At 51.6% G+C, this 18,376-nt stretch overlaps 10 protein-coding genes; 7 read left to right on the forward strand and 3 right to left on the reverse strand.

The window, feature by feature from the left end:
* Positions 1-319: 319 nt before the first annotated feature.
* Positions 320-1,260, forward strand: RCC_06990 (probable S3 ribosomal protein; the record flags this gene model as incomplete). XM_023772250.1 has 3 exons in its annotated part: positions 320-556; positions 611-777; positions 831-1,260. The coding sequence occupies 3 exons, from the start codon at positions 320-322 to the stop codon at positions 1,258-1,260; spliced, it is 834 nt and encodes a 277-aa protein (XP_023628018.1).
* Positions 1,261-1,912: 652 nt separating this feature from the next.
* RCC_06991 (uncharacterized protein) lies at positions 1,913-3,034 on the forward strand (the record flags this gene model as incomplete). XM_023772251.1 has 2 exons in its annotated part: positions 1,913-2,236; positions 2,288-3,034. The coding sequence occupies 2 exons, from the start codon at positions 1,913-1,915 to the stop codon at positions 3,032-3,034; spliced, it is 1,071 nt and encodes a 356-aa protein (XP_023628019.1).
* Positions 3,035-3,221: 187 nt separating this feature from the next.
* Positions 3,222-3,647, reverse strand: RCC_06992 (uncharacterized protein; the record flags this gene model as incomplete). Its single annotated transcript, XM_023772252.1, has 1 exon — positions 3,222-3,647. The coding sequence occupies one exon, from the start codon at positions 3,645-3,647 to the stop codon at positions 3,222-3,224; it is 426 nt and encodes a 141-aa protein (XP_023628020.1).
* Positions 3,648-3,812: 165 nt separating this feature from the next.
* Positions 3,813-4,760, forward strand: RCC_06993 (uncharacterized protein; the record flags this gene model as incomplete). Its single annotated transcript, XM_023772253.1, has 1 exon — positions 3,813-4,760. The coding sequence occupies one exon, from the start codon at positions 3,813-3,815 to the stop codon at positions 4,758-4,760; it is 948 nt and encodes a 315-aa protein (XP_023628021.1).
* Positions 4,761-5,313: 553 nt separating this feature from the next.
* RCC_06994 (uncharacterized protein) lies at positions 5,314-5,912 on the forward strand (the record flags this gene model as incomplete). XM_023772254.1 has 3 exons in its annotated part: positions 5,314-5,573; positions 5,628-5,688; positions 5,754-5,912. 3 exons carry the CDS (start codon positions 5,314-5,316, stop codon positions 5,910-5,912), a joined length of 480 nt encoding a protein of 159 aa, XP_023628022.1.
* A 756-nt stretch (positions 5,913-6,668) lies between these two features.
* Positions 6,669-8,483, forward strand: RCC_06995 (uncharacterized protein; the record flags this gene model as incomplete). Its single annotated transcript, XM_023772255.1, has 1 exon — positions 6,669-8,483. The coding sequence occupies one exon, from the start codon at positions 6,669-6,671 to the stop codon at positions 8,481-8,483; it is 1,815 nt and encodes a 604-aa protein (XP_023628023.1).
* Positions 8,484-8,754: 271 nt separating this feature from the next.
* Positions 8,755-9,835, reverse strand: RCC_06996 (related to DUF207 domain protein; the record flags this gene model as incomplete). XM_023772256.1 has 2 exons in its annotated part: positions 8,755-9,234; positions 9,392-9,835. The coding sequence occupies 2 exons, from the start codon at positions 9,833-9,835 to the stop codon at positions 8,755-8,757; spliced, it is 924 nt and encodes a 307-aa protein (XP_023628024.1).
* Positions 9,836-10,507: 672 nt separating this feature from the next.
* Positions 10,508-10,846, forward strand: RCC_06997 (uncharacterized protein; the record flags this gene model as incomplete). The annotated part of the gene is made up of 1 exon (XM_023772257.1): positions 10,508-10,846. One exon carries the CDS (start codon positions 10,508-10,510, stop codon positions 10,844-10,846), a length of 339 nt encoding a protein of 112 aa, XP_023628025.1.
* A 1,631-nt stretch (positions 10,847-12,477) lies between these two features.
* RCC_06998 (probable ATP-binding multidrug cassette transport protein) lies at positions 12,478-17,455 on the forward strand (the record flags this gene model as incomplete). XM_023772258.1 has 5 exons in its annotated part: positions 12,478-12,678; positions 12,731-13,531; positions 13,582-16,709; positions 16,821-16,935; positions 16,994-17,455. 5 exons carry the CDS (start codon positions 12,478-12,480, stop codon positions 17,453-17,455), a joined length of 4,707 nt encoding a protein of 1,568 aa, XP_023628026.1.
* Positions 17,456-17,568: 113 nt separating this feature from the next.
* RCC_06999 (uncharacterized protein) lies at positions 17,569-18,264 on the reverse strand (the record flags this gene model as incomplete). XM_023772259.1 has 2 exons in its annotated part: positions 17,569-17,930; positions 18,033-18,264. The coding sequence occupies 2 exons, from the start codon at positions 18,262-18,264 to the stop codon at positions 17,569-17,571; spliced, it is 594 nt and encodes a 197-aa protein (XP_023628027.1).
* Between the last annotated feature and the right edge of the window lie 112 nt (positions 18,265-18,376).

Consider the following 18,376-nt stretch of genomic DNA (forward strand, 5'->3'; position numbering starts at 1 on the left):
GTCTTCGCTGCAGTCGCCGCTGCAATGAAATTGGAAAGCGCAAGAAAGAGCTTGTGGAAGCCGGGAAGTGATGGAATGCCAGGTCGAGGCAGTTTATATGGACAACCATGCCACCCAAAGCAGATGCATGTGCGCGACAGTCTATGCGATTGCTTTGGGGGCATCGGCGGCAAAAATCAAGGCAGACGCGCATTGGGAMAAAACATGAGCAGCGGCTGCAGAGTGCAGCGAAGACAATTGAGACTTGGCGGCAGGATATAGAGGTTCAGTGCAAACGCTGACTTTTTCCTCTCAGGACTCCACGCCACAGGAAGCCAGGATGCAGTCCACCACAGCCCCAGCCCAGGCCATGAGCGGAGTCAACATCTCCAAGCGCCGCAAGTTCGTCGCAGACGGTGTTTTCTACGCCGAGCTCAACGAGTTCTTCCAGCGCGAGTTGGCTGAGGAAGGTTACTCCGGTGTCGAGGTCCGCGTTACCCCCACCGTCACCGACATCATCATCCGTGCGACACACACCCAGGAGGTTCTTGGAGAGCAGGGACGCCGCATTCGCGAGGTCAGTTTGGAAGGATATGAAGTAGGATGGGGACGAATACTGACCCCATAACAGCTCACCAGCTTGATCACCCACCGTTTCAAGTTCCCAGCCGACAGCGTCTCCCTTTACGCCGCCAAGGTTCAGTCCCGTGGTCTTTCCGCTGTCGCCCAGTGCGAGTCTCTCCGCTACAAGCTCCTCAACGGTCTTGCCGTTCGTCGTGCATGCTATGGTGTCCTTCGGTGGGTTGCATGAAAGCCCTATACTTTAGACTCCTTGACTGATAACAATATAGCTTCATCATGGAGTCTGGTGCCAAGGGTTGCGAGGTTGTCGTCTCCGGAAAGCTGCGTGCTGCTCGTGCCAAGAGCATGAAGTTCACCGACGGATTCATGATCCACTCCGGTCAACCCGCCAAGGACTTCATCGACCACGCCACTCGTCACGTTCTCCTCAGACAAGGTGTGCTCGGAATCAAGGTCAAGATCATGCGCGCTTCGTCCACCCCTGGTGACCCAGCTGGCGAGAAGGCCGGCGGTAAGGGTCTCCCAGACTCCGTCACCATCATCGAGCCAAAGGAGGAGCAGCCCATCCTCGCACCAAGCTCGACAGACTACGGTGCCAAGGCCGCTCAGGCCGCTCAAAATGCCGCTGCACAGCAGGCGGCCGCACAGGAGGAGGGTGCGCCTGGTGAGGAGAGCGCAGCACCGGCTCAGGAATACTAGTCGATGTGTGATGTTCTACGAAGTCCCCTACCTCAAGTCACGGTCATGGAAATCGGAGTTGGCAGAGGAAAGCGTTGATTCATGGTGTTTTATGGTTAAGCCCAGACAGAGACTTCTTCTTTAAGTCAATGAGGCAGTACTACTTACAACGAATTCGAGCCGACTCCGCACAGCCTGAAGTTGGCGAGTTGTTCATGATGTTGTCTTGAATCGTTTCCATGTTTCAGTGTATGCCTGAGCGTACGATCTCCTGATCAACTGGACTCTTTGCCACTGTGGTGGTTACTCACACGTGTCTGCTGCCAGGACAACAGGAAGCACTTCCGTCCAAGCCGATGCTGTTATGTTGCTTCATGAAACAGTGCACGCTCTCACATTTTGTCGTGCGGCAATTGTGAGCCGAGATCCGGAGGCGGGTTCGGCGGCGATCGTTTCGTCGAATCGTCGGCAGGGTCCTCCAGCTCGCGACCTCTAACAAACATCGGAACGCGTCTCAACATCACCAACGATCACCTTGTATCTTGGCTATTCCAGATCCTTCAGAGGGCTACACTGACACTATACAAAAACCGTGGGATCAATCAGCAAGACTTCCATCCCTCACGAAGCTGCTCGCAAGGTTTTCGACGCGTTGGAAGCTCCAACGAGCATTATGCAAACAAACAAAGAACCCGGTGCTGGCGCTGGACCCATGTCGGCTCACCCAGGCAGCAGGAGCAATGCATCTTCTGGACGTCGCGTTCTGGGAGATATGTCTCCCAATGTTCGAGCCTCAGCAATACCTCCCGCCAGTCATTTGACCAAGCCAATGGCGGGGAGTCCCCTCAAACGGAGCTTTACGGCTGCTATGGAAGGCAACGGCTTCAAGTACTTCAAGAAGCGGAGGCTGTCCAGTGAAACGCCGCTCCATCAACAGTACCACTCTCATGAGAATCAGGACAGTAACCGAAGCGCCGCGAGCGTTGGACATGCCCATGTATGAATGGACTACCAGACCTAGTCCTGATCATCACTAACGTCGACACAGCCCGTTCCAGCTCAGACGCAGGTACCTGTACCAAAAATTGAAACATCTTATCCAACAGAGCCCAACACACCAACATCTGAAGACGGCAATGCCAATGTTGTTGAAGGATCTTCCGGGGAACGAGCATCCTTCTCCTCCCTCATCAACTACGACCCATCATCCCAGACACTTCCTCCGAGCGGATCTCAACAGGACCACGCAAGATCTGGATTTGTGTTCAATGGTCCTTCTCGTGCTGAGCTACTTCGACTTCGCCTCAAGGTAGCCATGTTCAAAGTACGGACGAATCAAGTCGCCATCCCGTTTGAAGAGCTAGAGCCGGAAGCCAAATTAAGCACTTCCGTAGCGGTGGAAGGTGCTGTCGCTCTACTTCGCGACCAAGCTCGAGCAAGGATGGCCCAAGCACCTCCGCCGCCTCCGAATGTCATGCTCKCAGCTCCAGTGCTGAAGCCTACGAGTTATAGCAGTCGAATGTTGTATGGTCCGGCGGTTTCGAGCTCTCCTCCAGCCGCGTCGCTTGCGGGTCTGTCTCGGGGGTCCGGAGGAATGGAGACGCCTGGGAGGAGATACGTACAGGACGATGCCGAATTGACAAGTAGTACTGTCAAGGGAAGGGTTGCAGAAGGGCTGTTGGGATTAAGGCATGGTTTTTGVGGTGTTGATAATACGACGGACGCTTCCCAGAAAGGAGATGCGATGACATGGTGGCTTCCATGGCTGTACGATGAGAGTACACCTGCATCGTGAAGAGGCCTTTGGGCAATGCATTGTCTGCGGGGCATTCTTGCGAGGGATCGAACGTGTTTGACGCAAGACGCTGCAAGACGTGAGCATCATGATTACGATGCAACGCTGATCGACTATCGATTAGGAGACATACACATTGCTCACACACTCCCATCGATACATCACATTGCAGCTTGATCGTCCTCTCTCAAGCTTCCAGATAGTATTGACTCCTTCTGATAACAGGAATCACAACTCCAGATTGCTCATCCCAATTATCACCCTGTAGCTCCCGCCTCCTCGTATCGAGAGCCTCGAAGTCTGCAGAACTCAGCCTATCCTCTCGCAGGACGCGTAGGTTCAGGGATCCGAAGCCTGCGGCTCGTCGAGCTTTGGCAAGCGTTCCGAAGATGCCCTTCAATTGAATCTCGGGGATTGTGGGTGTATTGGCGGACGTGGCTGGTTTGTAGATCAGCCAGTCGACGGCGTAGAGGTCGACGCCGATGGAGTGAAATCGTCGGAGTCCATCGGTCTCGTAGTGAGGAGGAGGAGGAATTGGGTCTGCTGTCTCGTTCACTAGATTCCCGTCTTCATGAGGAATATCGCGGGTAATTCGTGGCTGATAAGAAGACATGTTGCCGCGAGATTTTGAGGAAAGCTGTTGGCAAATGGCTGGAAGGTAGTTGATTGATGGGGAATATCAATCTCGATTCGATCGAGAAGCGCTGGGACTACGTCTGGATCTTAAGATCGATTGGCAAAAGAATCATCATCTGCTTGATCAAGATCTGCGATCGCGATGCAGGGACGACTAGAAGAACTAGCCATCCTGATGGAATGGACGTTCATCTTGACATTGCTTCTCAACAACGTCAAAACGATGCCTGCTTCTGAAACTTGTGGCTCGAGATTTTGCTCAACCGACCGACACCACCCTCTTTGCCGCTACGCCCGTTGGAAAGCTCCCAGACCAGAGAGAAAACCACCACCAATCCAGGAGGACCAGCAGACTGTGACTGCACCCGCAACTCCCACGCCGAAGCCATCAAGCTCATCTGCTCCAGAAGATGATGGAATTCCAGCACAGCCAATTGCTTCTTCATCACGAAGTCGCAATCTCAACCAGCACCAGAATCGCACACGCGGCACACCTCCCATGATGTTGGCTTTCTTGGCTAAAGGGGCTCAGCAAGAAAGGGCCCGACAAGCATCCGCCGCCACACAAACGCTTCCATATCGAGGATCAAGATCCTCATTGGAAGAAACAGCTGGTCCATCAGCACCACCTAGCATTCCGAACTTGCCTACCACATCGACAAACTCCAGCGCGCCACTGCTCTTCACACACGGCGGCCCCGGCGAAACGCATCGAAAGCTACACAGCGATCCATACCAATACAACATTCCAGATCTAGCCTCCGGTCCACCTTACTTCCACGTCACATTGACATATTATGCCGTGCAAGGAGGTCTGTTACCCGAACAGCATATAGGACAATATACCTCGAAAGTCGGATGTTGGAATTCGCTGGCTGCGGCTCGAGAAGGTGCTCGAAGGCATTCGCTAGGTTCGAGATTTTGTAATCATCCAGTCCATGTTGTGGTGAAACCTATCATTGGTGGCGTTGAGGCGAAGGTGAGGAATAACAGGGGATTTAATGGTCGTCCTGATCGATTGAGTGAGCCGTGGGGAGGAGGTGCTTTTATTGAGATTGTGGAATCTTTGAATCGTTTTCCGGGATATTAGTCTGCTGGGAGACGGAAAGAATGATGGTCGAGTTGTGGTTGTATGTACCTTTGTCATGGGAAGCGGATTGTGGAGTTGTTGGATGTCGTTCCGTCCCTTTGGCCAGTGCGATGTTGCTGCTACTGCCATCTGTAGTCGGTAAACGATGAAGTCTTTCTCGATTCGCTTCTATCGATCTTCAATTCGTGGGGCTATTCATGAGAGCGGCTTTTATCGATGATCTGAATGATTGGCGCTGTTGTTTAGAAGTATGTATTGAGCTTCTGATTCTTGAACATGGTGAATGGCATCTCACTTGTTCCGAGCTATTTACTGTACCTTAGGGTAAGAACAATGCTGAGAAGCAGTAGATCTCGCCGGTGGGAGTATTAATAGATGTGGAGCTTTCGCTCTCGGTAGGTAAGATTGAGTCGACTGCCAAGATCTTCACGTGCTGGTTTGCTCGAAGTAATGCTGTGCTGTTTCCAGCTTTCCACATCCCACATCTACGAAGCACTTCCAACTCGTCCGATCCGATCATCGGACTTTCGACATGTCACACCAACTCTCCATCATGTCGATACAAAGCCTCATCGAGCGCGCTAATGCCTGGTACGGCGACCACGCCACCTTTCGCAGGCTCCTTGACGACATGCGCATGACATGGGAGACGAGTCCCAAGATCGTACGCGCCGCAAGCCTCGATCTGCTGCTTCGTCCCAAGGAACAAGTGCCACTCATTGCACGCGTCCAACTTTGGCTTTGGGTCGCCGCCACCGACAGCACTTCGGACGGCGGTCATCGCCACCTGCGGGCTGCAGAAGAGTCAATGCAGTATGTTCGCTCCTGGATGATGCAATGCTCAAAGCTAATGCTTACGTTTGGCAGGGAGCTCGAGGAGTGGAATAACTCTCCGGAGGTGTGGAAGGCAACTGGCGGGGACCTGAAGGTTAGCGAGTTGCGGGCGCGCGTCGACTTGCAGATTGCGACCCACGGGGAACGAGGCCAAAAGAGGAAGAGTCTGCCGACATCGAACAAGCCGATACGAAAGAGGGAGAGTCGGAGATCACTATTGCCATGGCCACACCAGAAGAGGAGCCTTTTCTGTATGGCATGCCAGGCGATTCGGAAATCGATCATGATTTGCTTCGCATGCTTTCAAGATATGCTTGAGCCATTGCCCGCTCGGCCGATATCAGAGTGTGAATATGCGACAAGTCAGCCATGGAAGAAGCCTTTGTTCAAGCCGATCGATCTATCGTCGCTCTTGCAGCTGCATGTGCTGAGTCCGTAACGCGAAAAGGAAGGAAATCAGACTTAGGCTGGCAGTTCATTCGCTGTCCTGCTCATCATAAGATATCCGCCAATTCTAGGCTTCAAGTTCAGTTTGAGTCTCGTCCGGACTTCTTCTTTGATATCAACTTCCATCCCTGTCTGTAGCTGCAAGGCCTTCTTACTGCGGACTTGCGAAACAAGCACCGCATAGCTTCTGCAGTACCTGACGATGCAGGCCTGTCTTGGCGTGGAAGTGCGGTCGTGATCATCTGTGACCAGTGCCACAGCAAGCGGCTTTCTTCAATTAATCGAGAGTCGCAAGCCATCTTGCCTAATGGTCTTTTCAGGAGGTACCTTATGGTGTGTATGTCGACCGTCGGCTACGATAGGGTCCACTCTGGTCCATTTGCGGTGGCATCTGCCAGATTATCTTTGTTCTTGGAAATCCCGTGTCTTTCAGTTGCTAGCATCTTCGATTTGTTCGCTCCTACCTACAATCGGACAATGTGGTTGGGTTGTCGTTGACTGGACTTGCACATGCCTATTGTCGATCTTCCCCGTTCTCGGACGCGAACCTAACCGTCGATCATCCATCATCCACCTCTGGAAATAAACACCACCACCACAACAACACAACACGGTCCTCTGTTCGACATGGCGTCGTTCGACTACAGCGAGTGGCTCAACGGAGCAGCCGCAGTATACGAGCAGCAGCGACACCTGCTCCCGATGTACGGCCACCTTCTGATCTCCGCTCTCTTCCCCATCTACACCGGCGCGCATGCCTCGCTGTCACGCCCAGCATCCGCCGCGAAACCAGTAAAAGACGATGCAAATAGCAATGAGGAAGACGATGGAGAAGAGACTGTCCAGCAGATGGAAGGCTTGACAAACACAGATGCAGTCATCTTTCCTGTCATGGCCGGGCTGGTCTTGACTGCTTTGTACTTTTTGATCCAGCACTTCGGCGCCAGTCTTATCAACACGATTCTCGGAGTGTACTTCTCCTTGATTGGCACATATAGTGTAGGCAAGTTGTTGAGCGATACGTGGGGTACAGTGGCGGGCTTCTTCTTCTCGAACTACTATGGCAGTGGAGGCGTGATCTGGAAGGTGGTGGATGCTGAGCGGAAAGTTGTCGCTCTTGACCGCGGTTCCCAACATACTGCAGCCCGAAAGTCACCGCTTGGTGGCCCGTTCAGCACCATATGGCTACCGCCTCCGCTGCTCGATCTTGCGTGGAAGCTGCGAAGCTTCACCAGACAGAAGTTCCTCGCCAAAGTCTATCTTCAGAATACTCAGAACTTCCGCATTGTCTTCACTCGCCACAACATACTTGCATCTATCCTAGCCGTGGTAGCAATCGGCTATTCGCTCTTCGTCGACAAGCTGTGGTGGCTCACCAACTTACAGGGCTTTGCTGTCTGCTATGGTGCCTTTCAGCTCATGTCTCCCACCACCTTCTTTACTGGTACTTTGATCCTTGGAGGACTATTCTTCTACGACATTTGGGCCGTGTTTTACACCCCTCTGATGGTCTCTGTGGCTCAGAATCTTGATGTCCCAATCAAACTCATCTTCCCCAGACCGGATGATCCCAACTCTCCACAGAAGGAGGGAGCGAAGCCCAACTACAGCATGCTTGGTCTCGGAGACATTGTGCTGCCAGGATTGATAATCGCTCTCGCATTGAGGTTCGACCTGCACCTGTTCTACCTACGCAAGCAAAAGGCAGTCACGAATCCGAAATCTGGATCCGATGGTAAAGTCGAAACCAAGACTATCGAGAAGGCACCTTACGTCTCGGTGTCTGGTAATTGGGCCGAGTGGGCCTACACAAGGACTTCTCGCAGCAAGCAATCTCCTGCTCTACCAGCTCACTTGTCCGGCTCTTTCCCCAAGACCTACTTTTACGCTTCGCTGGTTGGCTACATCGTCGGAATGATGACGACACTTGTCTTCATGAGCATGTTTCAGCATGCGCAGCCTGCGCTCCTGTACCTTGTTCCCGGTGTGTTGACCAGCGTTTGGGGCACAGCATTGGTGCGAGGCGATTTGGAGGACATGTGGGCCTACACTGAAGCTATTGACGGCGAGCCCATTGAAGACGACGATGGCAAGGAAGTGGAGACTGAGCAACCGGAGGCGGAGCAAGCCAGATCGTACTTCCAGCAGTTCTGGCAATCCATCTTCGGAGACAGCGCCAAACAAAAGAAGCGTGATGAAGGCAAAGACAAGAAGCTCACGAATGTTGAAGACAAACCCGTCCGACCGGCCGATGTTGGAGAGAACGTCATGTTCTCATTCACCATCGCACATCACTCTCCGAAACCCGTCAAGGAGTCTAAGGAAGCTGCCAACGGTAGTGAGACCGAAAACCGACGGTCCCAACCCTCATCCGAGTCCATGGAGGAAGATGGTGTTGTCGTCGGACCTGGTGATCTCGAAGGTGACAAGAAACCCTCTTAGATTGGGCAGAATTACGTGAGGCAAGGCTCCAAACTTGTACGAGTTCGACAGCTGCGCTCCTCTGCAGACACCCGATTTTCATTTCGCGAATAATGTCACTCTCATTCGTTTCATGCATAGCGAGGCTGGCGTTCAGTAAGGGGAACATGGAAGGACGGAACACCATGGGTACGGGGAAATGGAATGCATGAAGTGAGATACAGAACACAGGACAAGCAATCGTTTATGGCGAGTTGATGGCTGCACAGCATGCATGTTAAGCACGATGGCTTCAATTAGGCAATTCTGGCATATCATACCCATCATGATCAGATTTTGCTTCAATGCCGTCTTGCGCCTTCCTCTGCGATTCAACTTCCTGTTTCCTCCTCAGTCCCTCCGCTCGCTTCCTCTCCCTTCGCACGTCAGCAGGCTCCCATTCCCCATTTGCACCCTCTTTGACTTTGACATCAAGACCAAGTAAAGCTCGTCGAAATCGCTCAGTCCGGTCTGCATTCACTACGAAGCGCTCATTGGCGATTTGCACAAGAGCACGAAGGTAGGTCTCGGATACCATAGGTCTGATCTCGCCGTTTGTCGTGGCGTAGGCGATGATGCTTGAGAATGCGAGACCCATTGTACGGACTGCTACAATAGGGTTTGGATCATTTCCGGCGATGCTGTGAATTCCGGATTCTCGGAAACCTGCGGACATGGCTGCTGTGTGGGCATGTTGGCCGTTTTGGAGGGACGAGGTTAGGATGTGGAGAATCTGGGGGAGAGGATATCAGTACTGCAACCCGGATGAGTCGATTGAAGGATGAGTTACCTCTGTTGATTGCAAGGATGTGGCAAATGTCGTTTTTGGGAGGGCGGAAGGAGGTGTATATGGAATGTAAAGGAGATATGATGGGACTGGCATGACTTACCATTGGCTCAAATCTGAAATGCACAAACCGTGGTCGAGCGTCTCTAGGAGGAACAGACACGTCCTCGTCCGCTTTCGTACCAAATAGAGCCAGGAGCTCTCCGTCCTTTTGAAGGCTGCTCACGTCGACGGGATCATGCGAAACGTACAGCCATTGTCCACCGCCTTTACCTCCTGAAGGTGCAGCGGATGAAGGCAGATCATCATCATCGGCAGCAGCAGCATTTTCTGACTTTTTGTTTGCACCGTCCAAGAAGACTGCTACTCGTCCAGCACAACTGCTTGTCGTCACGTATCCTTCAAGCAGATTGATCTCGTTGACAAATTCTCGTATGCCTGCATCCACCGATCCTTTGGGCGAGAGATCCGTGTATTCCTGATCCGGGACATCCAGCTGGGACAGAATCTTTCTTTTCCTCTCGGTGAATAATGCGTTGTACGGCATTGTTACAGCGAGTCATACATGCGGAATGTGTATTTGAGAAATAAGATATAAAAAAAAGTCTGAGATCTTGGTGCGAAGTAAATCATGTGTTCTCATTTGAAACCTGATCGATCTTTGAACATTCACTAGTTCGGCGAGAGCTGTAGCCTGTCGGGCGGATTCCTGCATCGACGATCTAGATTCAATGTGTTGATCCAAATCGGTTGGCTGTCAGCGGTCCCGATGAATCTTGTCAGCAGCACGTGGCTCACCGCAATGCTGGTGATTTGTGATTTTGAYCGCGAGTGTTGAAATGTGATGTCGGGTGCCCGCGATCAATAGTAGTAGGTACGCATTTCGATACCGGAAGTGGGGACTCTCATTACCGTAGTTTGACGAACCTAAAAACGACCTGTGCACGGCCACCGTAGCCCGATGCGTGCTGCATCGCGACACATCACATTACTTCCCTCGAACACCCTGCCGATGCTTCGCCGACTTGGACTCACCATTACAATCGCGATACTCGCTATATTTGTGCTTGTCATTGCTCTGTGGCTTCAAGAACCAGACAGCGCTCCCATGCGCCTTTTGAACTTGAAGAAAGCACAGCTCCACTTGCATACCCAAGCAAGAAGAGCATTCACACCATTCGCACCACAAATCCCAATCCTTGGTAGATCAGCTTCCAACATGGCCTCTAGCGATATCAACAAGGACGCTCCATCATCTGGTGTAGCGGAAGAGCGCATCGCAGCTGAGAGTCAAGATGGCACGCCATTGGGTCTCCCGGCACCACCGAGCGAAGGCGAAGCGATTCAACTCGACATGTCTAGCGGAGGAGACACTGTGAAGCTCGACTCTCTTGGACCGATGGTTGTCAACACAGACGGGACAATATCGAGGATCGGCAACTGGGATCAGATGACCGAGATGGAAAAGAAGAATACATTGCGGATCGTAGGGAAAAGGAACAAGCAACGAATGGACAAACTCAAGGCGGCTGAAGATGGCGTGGTGGATGACAAGTGACAATACTGTCTGCATTAAAGAGAAAATGTGAAATCAAGAGTGTTTCAATTCGAGATCTGTTCGACACATCAGACGATACATTCGGTCTATGGAAATCTGGTCCTTCGGCGCAAAAGACCGGCCTACGAACTCATCATCAAGTACTCCAAGAGGTAGTATAAAGGTATACTGCGACTGGAAAATCGGTCTCCTCCTCGCTGGTACTAACGACTTGACATCACTTTTCCGAAACCCAGCCGACTTCCAAAGCAATCCGCTCGCCCCACCTTGCGAAACTTGAAGTGCAGGATGTACAGGCAGAGCTCATGCGTTGGGAACAGCAACGTGCTTACAGAGCATGCTTACAAACATGAGGCAAATCAGCCGTTCGTACGCGTACAGACTAATGTCGTGGCCCGTATTTGTTAGCTGCCTGWTTTGTTGAACAACGAGGTACTTCGCGATGCATGCAATTGAACTTCCAGGAACTTCTCCAAGTCCATCAATGCAAAAACGTGCGCAGAGAGCAAGCTACGATACTACGGTTGTCAATACAGCATCTCGGTATACTGGAATGGCAAGTCATAGCTGCGACAAGCATAATGCATGACTCGGTTCGCAACAAACATCTCTATAATATGATGTGAGAAAGACCAGCAGCTCCCAGAACAACGAATGCCGCGTTTGTGGTGAGGTCAAGCAGACAACCGATTTCGAATCCAATGGCTACTCGGACTTCGCCAATGTTTACACCGCCTACCCTGGTTACACAGCAATCAGTACGGCGTTCCAGATGCGGTGCTCGGAATCTGGTATCCGGTATTCCACACGTCGCGAATAGTCTGTGTGCGGTGAGCTCAAAACATGGCTGACAAACTTTCCTCACGCTTGCTTGGCATATGGCGTCCGGTGTTAAGAGCGGCCTTATCTTATCCTAGCAACGGCCATGTCGTGACCTCCGCGGAGCCTGCTGATAATGCGACTTGGGAACATGCGGACAGTGTCCATCGCTGTTTGGCCATAATTCAAGGCATAATGATGTCTGTCGTATCGGCGGAAGAAAAGAGAAAGTCTTCTCGGCAACGACACGAGTGGAAACTGCGCTGCGCCATGGCGATATCCACAATCCCAAAATTGCGAGTGCCGTATTGTTAAGCGCGGTCGATCATCGTGCAAGGGTGGGTAAGAGTCAGGAGTCAGGTCCGCGAAGGTAGAATACGCTTCCTCTCGAGCAGGCAGAGCGTTGGTGGGAACAATGTGCACTGATTTTGTGTGTACAAGTCCGCCAGCAATAAAGTGCAACTGCACGCTCATATCAGAGAGGTACCTTATACTACACGGTGTGCATGTGGTTGAGATTTTTGCTAGCTGATCAATGACGTCAGCGTCAATCGATCTTGAGCGACAGGTACACACGRGAAGCTGAGTAATTAAAAAAACGCTGTTTGACTCTGCTTGATGCCAAGACGGAGATAACAAAGCGTCAATCTCCAGATGAATAACCTTTTGGGTAAACGGCACGCAAAAAGGTCGGTTTGAGTTCTCGTTATTAAGTGCCTCTTCCGTCATCACCTCTCTCTTTCTCCTCTGAACGCGTTGTTGTTCTGTTGTTACCTTCAATTCACACCCGATATCGTTGGAAGRAAACAACCATGTGGGGCTCCAGCGTTGATGAGCGAAAGCTCACACGCGAAAACACGAACCGACCTTACAATCAATGGCATCGCGGAGACCCTCAGGATGGCGCGGGAGAGCTCCACGAGCAACGGGAACCAGCCGAAGAGGCTGAGGGCACTTGGGGTGAGAGCGACGTTGGTGGATTCACCACAGAGCGGGCGATGCAAGACTATGAGGTATTTACTTCTATCATATTTCTGGGTTGGCAAGGTCTCATTATTTTCGTAGGATCTTAGAAAGAACCTCACAGAATTGTCCAAGGTTCGTTCTAGGGACAACAATTCTCTTAAGAGAACAACCACAGGAGCAAGCGCGAGAAGTGGAAAGACTACGAGGACTCGACGCAAGTCAAACGCGACGCGCCAGGACACGCACCGAACCGATGAGCAGGAGGAAGATATTGAAGCTGGCCCACAGGATGATAACGACGAGGACGAATTCGAACTTGATCAATTTATGCGCCAGGGTCACTTCGAGAAGCGCACCAACGGAAGCTCAGACAAGAAAGTCGGAGTAATCTACAAAGACCTCACTGTCAAGGGAGTGGGCTCAACTACGACATTCGTCAGGACTTTGCCCGATGCCATCCTTGGAACCTTTGGACCCGACTTGTTCAAGATCATTTGCCGCTTCGTGCCTGCTCTTGCTCGGCGGACAGGCGAGACACGCACTTTGATCAACGGCTTCACGGGTTGTGTTCGCGACGGCGAGATGATGCTTGTCCTTGGCAGGCCTGGAAGTGGATGCAGCACCTTTCTCAAGGCAATCACCAACAACCGCGATACCTTCGCCGAAGTAACAGGCGATGTCTCTTATGGAGGGATCTCTGCAGAAAAGCAGAAGAAAATGTACCGCGGTGAAGTTGTCTACAATCAGGAAGATGACATCCACTTTGCCTCGCTCAACGTATGGCAAACATTCGTCTTTGCGTTGATGAACAAAACGAAGAAAAAGGAGCAGGGAAATGTCCCTGTCATTGCCGAAGCACTCATGAAGATGTTCGGTATTTCACATACCAAATACACCTTAGTGAGTGATAATGGTTGAAGTTGCAACGATTGTAAGCTGATAAATTCTAGGTCGGTGATGAGTACACCCGTGGTGTGTCTGGTGGAGAGCGCAAGCGTGTCTCTATCGCAGAGACGCTCGCCTCGAAAAGTACCGTGGTCGCTTGGGACAACTCTACTCGCGGCCTGGACGCTTCCACTGCGTTGGACTACGCTCGCTCTTTGCGGGTCATGACTGATGTCAGCAACCGCACGACGATGGTGACGCTTTATCAGGCTGGTGAGGGCATTTATGAGGTCATGGACAAGGTCCTTGTTGTCGATCAGGGACGCGAGATCTTCCAAGGCCCGGCCAAGGAGGCGAGACAGTACTTCATTGATCTTGGGTTCGAGTGTCCAGAACGCCAGACGACTGCCGACTTCGTAACCGCCGTCACTGACCCAGTCGAGCGCAAGTTCCGTAGAGGCTACGAGGACAAGGCACCCAAGACGGCCGAGGAACTGGAACGTGCCTTCAGGGCGTCGCCAAACTACCAGAAAGTGCTCGATGATGTCAAAGACTACGAGCAGTACCTCAAGGAGTCTAACTACGAGGATGCTGCACAATTCGAGGGTGCCGTTCAAGACAGCAAATCCAAGCGTGTATCGGACAAGTCGAGCTACACCGTGTCTTTCCCTCGCCAGGTCATGGCTTGTGTGAAGAGAGAAGGATGGCTCCTCTTGGGAGATACGACTACCCTCTGGACCAAGCTATTTATCATCATCTCGAACGGACTCATCGTTGGGTCGCTCTTCTACGGCCAACCCGAGGACACTGCAGGTGCTTTCTCCCGCGGAGGTTCTTTGTTCTTCTCTATTCTCTTCCTCGGATGGCTCCAACTTACCGAGCTCATGAAGGCCGTCAGCGGTCGTGCAGTTGTCAAGCGCCATGAGGACTATGCATTCTACCGGCCTTCTGCTGTTACCATTGCCAGGGTTGTCCTCGATCTGCCTGTGATTCTGGTTCAAGTCATCATCTTCGGCATCATCATGTTCTTCATGACGAATTTGACAATCTCCGCCAGTCAGTTTTTCATCTACATGCTATTTGTGTACATCACAACTATCCTACTCACCGCACTCTACCGCATGTTCGCGTCGCTTTCGCCTGAAATCGACACGGCTGTTCGCTTCAGTGGAATAGCCCTCAATCTGCTGGTCATTTACACTGGATACGTCATTGCGAAGCCTCAACTATTACAACAGAAGATCTGGTTTGGCTGGATCTACTGGATCAATCCTCTTGGCTACTCCTTCGAGGCTGTATTGTCAAACGAGTTCTCAGGACGCACTATGGCTTGCGCTGACCAGCAGCTCGTTCCTCAGACGGTACCTGGAGGCCCCACCGTCGATCAGGCCTTCCAAGGCTGCGCAATTGCCGGTGCAGGCGTGAACGGCCGGACGGTCAGTGGTGCTGATTACATCGGAACACAATACAACTACTATCGGTCGAATCTGTGGCGCAACTTTGGTGTAGTCTTGGCCTTCACAGCCTTGTACATTCTTGTTACTGTCATTGCAACTCAACTGTTCTCATTCGACAACTCTGGTGGCGGAGCACTGGTCTTTAAGAAGTCCAAAAGGGCCAAGCAACTAGTGAAAGAAACTCCCTCCTCTGATGAAGAGAAGGGTGGTATCTCCGAGGACAGCAGCAGCTCCACCAAGAAGGAAACTGGCTTGGGAGACGCACCCACGGAAGAAGCCAAGGAAGATGAGGCGCTGGAGCAGATCACCAAGAGTGAAAGCATCTTCACCTGGAAGGACGTCGAGTACACTGTTCCCTACATGGGCGGTGAGCGCAAGCTTTTGAACAAGGTCAATGGATATGCCAAGCCAGGTGTCATGGTTGCGCTGGTTGGTGCTTCTGGAGCCGGCAAGACAACATTGTTAAACACACTCGCACAGCGTCAAACCATGGGTGTGGTCTCTGGAGAAATGTTTGTCGACGGACGCTCCTTGGGTCCCGAATTTCAGCGTAATACCGGATTCTGCTTGCAGGGCGATCTCCACGACGGTACTGCCACCATCAGAGAGGCTCTCGAATTCTCGGCCATTCTTCGACAGGACGCTAGTGTTCCTCGGTCAGAGAAGATTGACTATGTCAACACAATCATCGACCTTTTGGAGCTCGAAGACTTGCAGGATGCCATCATCTCATCGTTGGGTGTTGAGCAGCGCAAGCGACTAACAATCGGAGTAGAACTCGCTGCGAAGCCATCWCTCCTTCTGTTCCTGGACGAGCCGACTTCTGGTCTGGACTCGCAAAGCGCCTACTCCATCGTTCGGTTCCTCAAAAAGCTGGCCAGGGCTGGCCAGGCCATCGTTTGCACTATTCACCAGCCTTCGTCCGTCCTCATCCAACAATTCGACATGATTCTAGCCCTCAACCCCGGCGGCAACACTTTCTACTTCGGACCTGTTGGCGAGAATGGAAAGGATGTTACCAAATACTTCTCGGATCGCGGTGTTGAGTGTCCACCACACAAGAACGTCGCCGAATTCATTCTCGAGACGGCCGCCAAGCCACACAAGCGCAAGGATGGCAAGAAGATTGACTGGAACGACGAATGGGTCAACTCGCAACAAGCAAAGGACGTTATCGAGGAGATTGAGGGCCTAAAGCTGACCAGAAGCCAGACTCAGCCCGAGCACAAACGCAAAGAACAGGAGAAGGAGTTCGCCGCATCAACATGGCTGCAATGCACTGAGCTTCTCCGCCGCACCTTCAAACAATACTGGCGTGATCCATCCTACCTCTACGGAAAGCTTTTCGTTTCGGTCGTCGTCGGAATCTTCAATGGATTCACCTTCTGGCAGCTCGGCAACACCCAGGCTGACATGCAGAACCGCATGTTTACGTCATTCCTCATTCTCACGATTCCACCAACCGTTGTTAATGCTGTCGTGCCCAAGTTTTTCACCAACATGGCGCTTTGGCAGGCGAGAGAGTACCCATCTCGAATCTACGGCTGGGTTGCTTTCTGCACTGCAAATGTCGTGGCCGAGATCCCCGCTGCTATCGTAGGAGCTGTGGTCTACTGGGTTCTCTGGTATTGGCCCACTGGTCTTCCTACCGACAGCTCCACATCTGGATACGTCTTCCTCATGACATTGCTCTTCTTCCTATTCATGGCCAGCTGGGGTCAGTGGATATGCGCTTTGTAAGTCCGAGAGGCACAAGGGGTAGTTCGAAGACGTCTTTTGAGCTACCTAGGCCATTTCCACATTTGGATTTTTTGGAACATTCGCTGACTTCTACACTTCGCTTTTAGTGCACCATCCTTCACTGTCATCTCCAACGTCCTTCCCTTCTTCTTCGTCATGTTCACTCTCTTCAATGGAGTAGTGAGACCTTACATGCAGCTGCCCGTCTTCTGGAGATACTGGGTGAGCATTTTTGCTTAGCCGCCGCTTCTATCAAGTCCTTCCACTAACTTTTTCACAGATGTACTACGTCAACCCTGCCACATGGTGGATTGGTGGTGTCCTCGCCGCAACTCTCGATGGCATTCCAGTCGAATGCTCTGAACAGGAGACCGCAATGTTCGACACACCCAATGGCGAAACATGTCAAGCCTATGCTGGTGCATACGCGAACGTCGCAGGTGGCTACGTTATGAACCCAGATGCCACTTCCGGATGCATGTACTGTACCTACAGTACCGGCAACCAGTATCTCGCTTCACTTAACATCAACGCCTCGGACAAGTGGAGGGACTTTGGTATCTTCTTGGTGTTTGTTTGCACCAACTGGATGCTGGTCTACTTCTTCATCTGGTCAATCAGAGTGAAGGGTTGGTCATTTGGATTCGGCCCTCTCTTCAACTTTCTCGGCAAGGGCGTGGATGTTTTAAAGAAGCCTTTCAAGAAGAACAGCAAGAAGACTGAGGGAGAGTCTGATGCATAGAGTACATCTCGTCTTTTCTGCAACGGTATAGCGATGGCGTTCCAGCGTTGTCAAATAGAATAGAACTTTACAGGAATACAAAAGTGTCTACCCCAGATCTCCATCCCTTTTCATCATTTCGCCTCCATCCTCAACCTATCTCTCACCCTCTCCAAAGCCTTCCCAAGCTTATTCTCTCCCCACTCACTCTCCTTTCCCTCCGCCTCATCCGAATTAAATCCAATGCCCCAAAGTCTATCATTTGGACTCGTCTCAACCAAACCCCTCTCTCCCGTCGACAGTAAGACTTTCCCCAAATCCTTATTCTGTGAGAATTTGAGATAATTTCCTTGCTCGACGATTCGATCGCAATTTTCGTCCCAGACACTTTGCTGGAAATTCTTCACTTCTCTCCCCAACGCCTTGGTCTTGCCAGGGGTATCTGCTTCCAGGATTCTACCCGCGACTTCTTCGTCTTTCATTAGGAGGGCTTTGTCTGTGATAAGGCATGTTATTATGCATGCAATTCAGAATTTCCCATTCTGATTAGTGTGGATTGATCACTATCTTCTGAACATAAGAAAGGGGCCACACTCACGGTACATCATAAACTGCTCAGCAGTGTGAAACTGAACTCCATGCTCCACGAAGAACGAGGGGTACCATTGCTGTAGACAACATTCCTTCTCAGGACGATCATATCCAAARAAGAAGACGTATTTCTCAGTCACTCTGGGTGGCAAATCTTGTGCGTATTGCAATTCAGGAGGGATCCTGAATCCATCCCCTATCCATCGTGGTCCTTTGCCGTCGACGACCTCGAAAGACATTATCTGCTGTCACAGACACTTGGCATGGCAAAGGGGAAGAGAGACAAAGCATCGACTGATAGAATATTATTTTTTCATTCCTTATGAAGGAGTGGCGTCTTCCCCTCTCTCA

This window comes from Ramularia collo-cygni (genome assembly GCF_900074925.1).
Source record: "Ramularia collo-cygni strain URUG2 genome assembly, contig: RCC_scaffold10, whole genome shotgun sequence".
Classification (NCBI taxonomy): Eukaryota; Fungi; Ascomycota; class Dothideomycetes; order Mycosphaerellales; family Mycosphaerellaceae; genus Ramularia; species Ramularia collo-cygni.